This window comes from Emys orbicularis, chromosome 8 (genome assembly GCF_028017835.1).
Source record: "Emys orbicularis isolate rEmyOrb1 chromosome 8, rEmyOrb1.hap1, whole genome shotgun sequence".
Taxonomy (NCBI): Eukaryota; Metazoa; Chordata; order Testudines; family Emydidae; genus Emys; species Emys orbicularis.
In genome coordinates, this window is record NC_088690.1 from 92075173 (window position 1) to 92084610 (window position 9438).

The following is a 9438-nucleotide window of genomic DNA, read 5'->3' on the forward strand; positions in this document are numbered from 1 at the left end:
AAACGTACATGGAACTTTGCGAACACAGATGGGGTCAGGTGCATTTCCCATCCCAGCTCCCGCAGGAGATGCACTGGGGCCAGGCTTAACATCCCTAACTTGGCATCTTCCCCGATCTGCCTTATTAAGCGTGAGAGTGTCTTTGAAGCCCTGCAGCAGCACATGGAGGTTGGGGGTGTGCTGGGGGTTTCTCCTTTGATCAGCCTGTGTGAAAGCACCTCTGGATCAAATGCGCTGTCCCCCGGGGACTCCCCTGAGGGAGTTTAGCCCGAGCTGCAGTACATGGCGTCCTGGAGCACACTGATTTCATCCCCATTTCATATCAGTCAACTTCATTATTGTGGAATTAGTCAGTTAGCAGTCGACGACCCTGCCAGGAGCAGCTCTTGGTTTCTGCCCCCTTTTCTCCAGGTTTTATCTCAGCTGGGGCCAGCTCGCATCCAGGAAGCCTGGGGGCAGCAGCATGGCTCAGAACAGCTACTCCCTTCTCCCCTCTCCCTGGGGCAGGAGGACTACTAGGATACTGGCTGAGACAGACTGCAAAGCCATGCATGCAGATCAGAATCATGGTGCATGAGCGGAGCTGTGCACAGGTCCAGGACTAGGAAAGCAAAGGGGGGCTGTAGGGCAGGATTAAGGTGCCCTGGAAGACTCATGTGGGATGCCAGGACTAGACTAGCAGCAGAGAGGTTTGCGGATGTGGAATTGAGGTGCATACACAGAGCTATTGGGGTAGGAGAGAAGGTGGGGAGTTTGTGCAGCACTCCCCTAAGCCTGGCTCTAGCCAGCTCTCTCAGTCTCTCCGGTGCACAAGCACTAAATCCCCACCCCCACCCACGGAATCAGAACCCCTTGTGAGAACCACGTAGGTTTCACCACGACTCAGGGGGGCTGGATTAGTCACACACAGGCCTTTCAGCTTCCAGCACAGATACCAGGCAGGTGGGGCAGCACGACCAGAAATCCTTAAAGCTGTAGCCTCCTACCTTGGCAGGTGAAGCACCTGATGTGGAAATGATTGCTCTGGACGCGCACCACCTCTCCCTTACATGTGTCTCCACAGCGGTAGCACTGGATGACGGTGGAGCTGCCCCCGGAGCCATACGGGTTTTGTTGATAGGGAACTGCTGGTGAAAAGGAGAGAGTGACAAAGACAGGGTGTGTTACCACGAGGGAGGCAGCTGGCTGCAAGTCATGATTCCAACACAACTTAAACGGTGAGCTCTGTCTTTTTGTTGTGTGTTTGTACAGCACCTAGCACAATGGGGCCCTGATCCATACCTGGGGCTCCCGGGTGCGACTGCCATACAAATAATGAACACTAGTCATAATAGTGATGGAGAAGAGCTACAACAGCGAAAATGGTCAGCAATTCATCACCTCTGTGACAACAATACATGCCCCAGATGGGCTGTCAGTGAGAGATAGCTCTAGTGAGCAGAGCAAGGGACTGGGAGTCAAGAAACTTGGTGTTCTGCTCCTTGCCCTGCCCCGGATTCACTGCAGGCCACTTCCCCATCTGGGCCTCAGTTTCCCCATCTGCACACTGAGGACAATGAGACTGACCCAGCTTTATAAGCTCTGCAAGGTCTTGAGACAACAGATTCTAAAAAGGGCAAAACATCACTCCTTCTTCTCCTCATTCTAGGTGAGTGGGCTTGGAATAAACCACCAACTGCCCCAGGAGATGGGGCAGGTCTGCGTTACAGGCCACATGCAAGCCATGTACTCGCTTCTCAAAGGCTCGACAGTTGGGTGCACAGAAATGGAAGTCAAAAATGAAAATTGGGCTTGGCCACTGGGCCCTGTCTCCCTAGGTGCAGCCCCGGACTCATCTAGCCCCAGATTCTGACTGGCTTTTACGAAGCAAATGATGCCAAGAACCTGCCGCCCGGAAACGTGAGAGCCCAGGAGCAGGAGGATCCATGGGGACATGGACTGTTCTCCCAGACTCGAAGAGCCTCAGGTCTTGCACTGACAGGTGGAGCTCCCTGAGTCCCTGCTATCCCGGGGGTTGGGGGGGGCAGGGCTCTGGTTTTCTGAGGTTCCTTTCTGGACCAGTGCAACCACGTAAAAAACCCCAAAAAACTATAGCTGGAAGGATGAGAAGTGAAAGCACATGCATCCTGCAGCCGTGCTGAGAAGTACAGCCCCAAAGGAGTCTGTCCACACCCCACACCTGCCCCCACCCCGCTGTCTCCCCTTCCCTCCCGTTTGGGGTGTATATTTACGGCTGCAGCCAGGCAGTGTCTCTGCAGTTCCCAAACATCTGCTCCCCAGCCCTCGGAAGAGGAGCTGCTGCCTGAGTAAACACATCAAAGTCCAAACACTAACCCCACTCTCCAGCAGATGCTTCCCAGCTGCAGAGTCAGCAAGGAGCCTGCCGAACAGCAAGCCCTCCCAGAAACTGCATCTCCTCCCTTCCGAGGCCAGCACAGCTCCTTCCCTCCCCACCAGGACAGCTGCCCCTTGCTCCTTTTGCATGATCAACATGAGGCCACCTTGCTTTCCTTTTCTAAGATGAGTCTGGGGCTGGGGAAAGGCCCGACCAGGCATCCCCAGGGAGGGACATCCCTTCTTTCTCCACAAACCAGGGGCAGTAGGGACAGTGGCTGGACAAGCTTCCTACCCTCTGCCAGGCTGGTGCATCACAACAGACCTGGAGGGAGAGCATTAGTCGTGTTTAGGGTGACCAGACAGCAAATGTGAAAAATCGGGACGGGGATGGGGGAGGGGTAATAGGAGCCTATATAAGAAAAAGACCCCAAAATCAGGACGGTTCCTATAAAATCGGGACATCTGGTCACCCTAGTTGTGTTCTGTAGCCCATTCAGTCGTGGGCGTCTGCTGAGAGAGACAACAAACTGACAATGCCAAACCTTGGGGGGATGGGGTGTATGGGGGGGGATTTTAGTGATGCTGACACCTATTTCATTAGGAACTGGAGTGACACCCACTAATTTATTTCACCCAGGCCTCCAAACAGCTGTCAGGAGATAACAACCTTCATTCTGTACGGACCTAGGCTGGGATCGGACCTAGGCTGGGATCAAACCTGCCCCCGGGAGGTGAAAGGCTCCACTTTTCATCATCAACCCCCAGACCTGGTCCTCATCACCAGTCTGTCTGGAGGATGGGACAGCTCCCCTGTGGGAAGTGTTCCACTGGGAGCTAGAGAAGCACTGGAAGGGAGCAGCCTCTCCAGAAATCTCCTTGGGATCCCCCAGGGAGTGACTCCGCTGCGGAATGCAGGGCAGACACTGGAAGGGCGGTTAGACTATGGCCAGGTAAATGGTGGAAGCGTCACTGCTTGAGCCATTAAACTGGAGAAAACCCTGGAAAATAGACTGTAGGGCAGGAGTGCACCAACTTCCTCAGTCTGATGAGCATGGAAAAATCCTCTGGGGGATTCTCCTCCAGCTCCCCTCCCCAAACCTGCCTCCCTCACTGCTAGCTCAGCAGAACATTTCACACTGCAGACCACCAGGAAGGGCTGTGTACACCGCAGCGTGAGAAGGACTGGGGAGCAGAACAGAACCCTGCTCTTGGCTCGAGGGGAAGAGGAGTCCTTCCCCCTCGGATTTCTACAAGCAAGCTCTCCCTCAGAACACAGACATCACTCATAGACTCATAGACTCATAGACTTTAAGGTCAGAAGGGACCAATATGGTCATCTAGTCTGACCTCCCGCATGATGCAGGCCACAAAAGCTGACTCACCCACAACAGAATCTTCCAGCCTGCGACCCCTGCCCTATGCTGCGGAGGAAGGCGAAAAACCTCCAGGGCCTCTGCCAATCTACCCTGGAGGAAAATTCCTTCCCGACCCCAAATATGGCGATCAGCAGAACCCCGAGCATACAGGCAAGATTCTACAGCCGGACTCTCATTTTACCCGCTATGGCCCGTTAATGCCTATTTGACTAAAATCACATTATCCCATCAAACCATTCCCTCCATAAACTTATCAAGCCTAATCTTGAAGCCAGAGAGGTCCTTTGCCCCCACCGTTTCCCTCGGAAGGCTGTTCCAAAATTTTACCCCTCTGACGGTCAGAAACCTTCGTCTAATTTCAAGCCTAAACTTCCCCACGGCCAGTTTATATCCATTCGTTCTCGTATCCACATTACTACTAAGCTGAAATAATTCCTCTCCCTCCTTGGTATTAATCCCTTTGATATATTTAAAGAGAGCAATCATATCCCCCCTCAGCCTTCTTTTGGTTAGGCTAAACAAACCGAGCTCCTCGAGTCTCCTTTCATAGGAAAGGTTTTCCATTCCTCGGATCATCCTAGTGGCCCTTCTCTGTACCCGTTCCAGTTTGAGTTCATCCTTTTTAAACATAGGAGACCAGAACTGCACACAGTACTCCAAATGAGGTCTCACCAGCGCCTTGTATAACGGAAGCAGCACCTCCCTGTCCCTACTAGAAATACCTCGCCTAACGCATCCCAAGATCGCATTAGCTTTTTTCACAGCCACGTCACATTGCCGACTCATAGTCATCCTGCGATCAACCAGGACTCCGAGGTCCTTCTCCTCCTCCGTCACTTCCAACCTATGCGTCCCTAACTTATAACTAAAATTCTTGTTAGTCATCCCTAAATGCATCACCTTACACTTCCCACTATTGAATCTCATCCTATTATTGTTACTCCAATTTACAAGGTCATCCAAGTCTCCCTGCAAAATATCCCGATCCTTCTCCGAATTGGCAATACCTCCCAACTTTGTGTCATCCGCAAACTTTATCAGCCCACTCCTACATTCGGTTCCGAGGTCAGTAACGAATAGATTAAATAAAATCGGACCCAAAACCGAACCTTGAGGAACCCCACTGGTGACCTCCCTCCAACCCGACAGTTCCCCTTTCAGTACTACCCGCTGCAGTCTCCCCTTTAACCAGTTCTTTATCCACCTCTGGATTTTCATATCCATCCCCATCTTTTCTAATTTAACCAGTAATTCCTCGTGCGGCACAGTATCAAACGCTTTACTAAAATCTAGGTAAATTAGATCCACCGCATTTCCTTTATCTAGAAGGTCTGTTACTTTCTCAAAAAAGGAGATCAAGTTGGTTTGGCACGATCTTCCTTTCGTAAACCCATGTTGTAATTTGTCCCAATTGCCATTCACCTCAAGGTCCTTAACTACTTTTTCCTTCAAGATTTTTTCCAAGACCTTGCATACTACAGAAGTTAAACTAACAGGCCTGTAGTTACCCGGGTCACTTTTTATCCCCTTCTTGAAAATAGGAACCACATTAGCTATTTTCCAGTCCATCGGTACCTCCCCCGAGTTTACAGATTTATTAAAAATTATCGCCAAGGGGCTTGCAATTTCTCGCGCCAGCTCCTTCAATATTCTAGGATGAAGATCATCTGGTCCACCCGATTTAGTCCCATTTAGCTGGTCAAGTTTGGCTTCCACCTCTGATACTTTGATGTCACAGAGGGATAAAGGGCATCTCCTGTCAGTTACGATTTCATAGTCCTTTGTTCTAGGCACGTCTCTCCCACGCAGTGTGCAGTAGCTTTTGGACACGGGACTGGGTTTTTAGGCCCGAGCAGCAAAGTATTTGTTCCTGCTGCCACTACTGTAAGAATGCAAAGAGCGTGTGAGGCTCGGAGGAGATGAGTGGAAAAAGGGCAGTAGGCTGAAGCCCCTGAGCAGGAATTTCAGTGGCTGGCGAGTCTGAGCCAATGGGCTGGAGGCTTGGTAACCCCAGGATGAACTATTTAGATGGGGGGAAAACGAAACTGAGGTTACTGAAAGCCTGGTACATGAACAAAGGCCCAGAGCTTGAGTGAAGGGACATCAAACAGCAGAGATCTCTCGGCAGAAAGACACATCATTAGCTGTAGCGATGGGGCTATATTCAGCAGATTCGGTGACAGACGAAGAGAAAGAATCAGCCCACTGTGGATTCTTATGCTAAAAACCCAACACAAATTAAAGAGTATTTTGTGCCCAAATCCCATCTGATATGCCAAACCCTCAGCCAGTGATCATCTGAGCTCTTTTACCGGTCACTGAGACAGGCTCTTTGGGTGCAAAACAGTGTCCACAATTAGTGACTTCTAAGGTGTGGCCCCTAGTCCTGCCCAGACAGGCAATCCAGCCTGCTGTAATCCATCTCCCCTCCTCAGTGTGGAAAGCTGCTGTCTAGGCAGGGCATAGGAAAAGCACACTTTCCCCGATGCATTTGATACAGGTCACATACAGACTCAAGCTAAGGCCCAGATCTGGAGCTGAACTTCCAAGGTTTGCTGGACTTTTCATCCTGCAAATGTTTTGCATACACAGAACTCCCGGTGACGCCAACACAGATTCTGCAGGTGGAGGGTTGCAGGATTGAAACCTTTCCAGCTCTTATTTCTGAGAGTCCAAGAAATCCAAGACTGTTCTGCAAACCTGGGGCACAACTGTTAACATCACATGATCCAGGGTCCCTACTAGACTAAGTGGTCAGGGTCCCCCAGGGATATACATGGTACTGATACCTGGTATATTGCAATAGCTTGTGAATACCGATATATTCTGTATGGGATGCCAGCAGAGAAAGCGGTGCCAACCTCCTCTGCCAGCCCATGGGATAGAGCCACGCCACTCCGGAGGCCTTGGCCAGAGAAACTGGGGATGTGAGTCAAGGAATTAATCAACATTTGAATAAACATTAATAAAAATCTGTGTCAGAAAATTCATCCATCAATTATGGGCTTCTTGTCTCTAGGGGGAACTTCCCGGTGACCATAGCAACCTGTCACCAAGCCCCTGAGCTGACAATCTGACAGAAGAGAGGAAGGCAGAGAGAGAGAGAGAATAGGAAAGAGTAGGAGAGGGATGGAGGAGCCTACTGAACTCAATTACACCAGTGTAAATCCTGAAATCAGAGGAGTCACTCCAGATTTACAGCAGCATGTGTGGGATCAGGATCTGGCCCAGGGAATCATCACCTTCTTGCATGCTCACTTTGTTCAGCATGAAGTGGAAAGCTCCCCCAAATTGAGATTAACCTCAGGCTGGCTCTGGAATTTCTCCCTCTAAACATCAGAGCTTTGTTTCGCTCTGCCTCTGTTTGTTTTCAAGAAGCTGGCTGTTCCCTCTTGGCCCTGCACGGGAAGTATTACACATTGCTACACCCCCTAGCAGAGGGACAGCTGATCAGGGCAAAGCTCATTATGCCAAAATAATCCAGTAATAATGTAAGTGGCATTAGGCAACTCGCAGGCTGAGATGCAGGAGTCAGGGGCAGGGGGTGGGGATCTAAGCTGCGCTACCACAGGAATGCCTTAATCTCACCCTGGTTCACTCCTGCCCGAGATGGACATGCTTGTTTAGCAAGAATATTAAGCCAAGTTCACCTAATTGTTAATGCACTAACTCCCAACTGCAGCACTAAAGGCTGTGGAGGGCTAGATTCCTCCCCGGTGTAATTCCAGCCTCTTCCAGCAGGGATGATATGGCCCATAGAGTCCAACTGGCCCCCTGGCTGCTGTTTACCTATTTTTACCCTATGCATTGGTAGGGGTAGGGAAGGGAAGCCATCTGGAACTCACGGCTTCCCAGCCTTGGGCTGTATCTCTTTCCAATGCCTTTGCCGCTGCATTTGTCATCTCCAGTCAGTGATCAGGACCCCACTGTGTCTGGGACCGGTGACCACATCACCAAGGGCTGTGATCTTGTCAGATCTTACAAGCCGAGCGGGGCTGGGCCTGGTCAGCCCTTGGATAGGAGACCACTACGGGAAAACCAGAGCCCGTAGAGGCAGATGCAGGCGCTATTCCCTGGAAGTCAATCCTGAAGCCGAACCCTAGCAGAGCACCAGGCGTGCTGTGGTGCCGGGACACCAGCTGAGAGGCCACATTAGACTATTCACTAAAGAGCTCCCGGGGCACTTCCCCTGCAAGTGAAGATGTTCGTTCCAGTATTCGTCGGTAATCGCTTCCTCCTAAGGCCCCGCTGCAGTCTCAGTTAGATAAACTGTTTTTCTGTCCTGTCCTGTCCTGTCCACACGCTGTCTGTGTCCTAAATCACGGTGTGGTATTGCTATGCCCTGCCAAACAGCTGCTGCGTTTCTCCCCAGAGCAGTGGCCGGGGGAGCAATCCCCGCATAGTCCGGGATCCTTCGGCATGAAAGAAATGATCTTCATCAAAAAGATAGGGGAGTGAAGCCTCCACAAATAACAGGGCAGAAGCCATCTGCCAGGTGACAAAAGAACCTGCTGTCCCCAACCATGCTCCCTACAGACATTGCACTCATCGGCCAGGGCTAGTGGCACCACCTGGTGCTGCAGTGAGAGTGACGGGTGCCTAGATACTAGCTGCTTAAGAAATGCTGCTGATAGATGTCCCAGGGACTGTGGGAGCCGATCTAACAGGGACTCAGCGCAGCATGCTTAGGTGCTGAGAAAGTGTGAAGTACCTCATATGGCTTTGCACTGCCCCCTGCTGGCTGTCCCAAGAGCCACTGACTGGCTTAAAATGGTTATTAACAGCATGCGGAAGGGGCTTAAGTACAGACCAGCTTGGTGCTGTGATGGAAGCAGCTCAGACAGGGTGATATACACACCGAATCAGCTGGCTTGTGGGTGCAATGTAAGCAGCACAGCACAGGACTGCCTTAAGGATGAGACGTGATCAGCAAATCACCTGATTGAAAGGTGTGACAGAGTGTAAGGTGGTTCAAAGGTGTGATATAAACAGAGCATAAGCTGCCTCAGCAATGAGATATAATCAGGGAGTCAACTGACTTGGAAGTGTAGAAAGCAGGCTGGATCCCTGTGTCCAAGTGCCCTGTTAAACCCTGTGTGCACCGAGCGGACTGGATGAGTGTTTCGGTACAAGCTGGATTGAATCCATGTACTCAACAGGAGGAAAGTGTCCAGATGCACAAACTGGACACAACTGAGGCATGGGGCTGTAAGGGGGGCAGGGGCTGTAGCAGACATTTTGTAGCAGCTGGAATACAAGCTGTGGGGAACAGGAGACCAACGGGTTTTTCTAAGATCTCCTTTCCATCGTTCCTTATAAGCATCCCGCCACTGTCCTGTTTTTTTTATCCTTGCTCACCTGCTATAACCCTGTTCTGTCTTGTATGCCATTAGTGCTCCAGGACATGTCTGATGTGTGTAAGCCAGGGGTCCAATTTTCATAGTCAGGACAGGAGCATGCAATTGCAAGCTGTCACACCTCGCTTGGAGATCCTGCCTTTGTTTGATTCGCGTGTATTTGAGCGATACCTACCCCCACAGTAGGATGGTGAGGCTGATATAATTAACTATTGGTAATTAATGTTTGCACAACGCTTGGAAAGCCACAGGTGAAGGGTACTGCAGAAATGCAAAGTATTCATTATTAACCAGTATGAGTATTGTGCGTTGTTGTGTGAAGTGTATTCTGGTGTGCCGATGTGTACGATATGGGTGTGCAGGTGTAG

The 9438-nt window shown here is 50.8% G+C and overlaps 1 protein-coding gene across 1 annotated transcript in view; it reads right to left on the reverse strand.

Moving 5' to 3' along the window:
* Positions 1-1935, reverse strand: part of ABLIM3 (actin binding LIM protein family member 3) — a 52848-nt gene extending 50913 nt beyond the window's left edge. Inside the window, exons 1-2 of the mRNA XM_065409019.1 lie at positions 1838-1935; positions 987-1126 (exon numbers count right to left, since the gene is read on the reverse strand). Coding sequence (XP_065265091.1) covers positions 987-1126; positions 1838-1935 — 238 coding nt within the window. The remainder of the gene's footprint in view (positions 1-986; positions 1127-1837) is intronic.
* Between the last annotated feature and the right edge of the window lie 7503 nt (positions 1936-9438).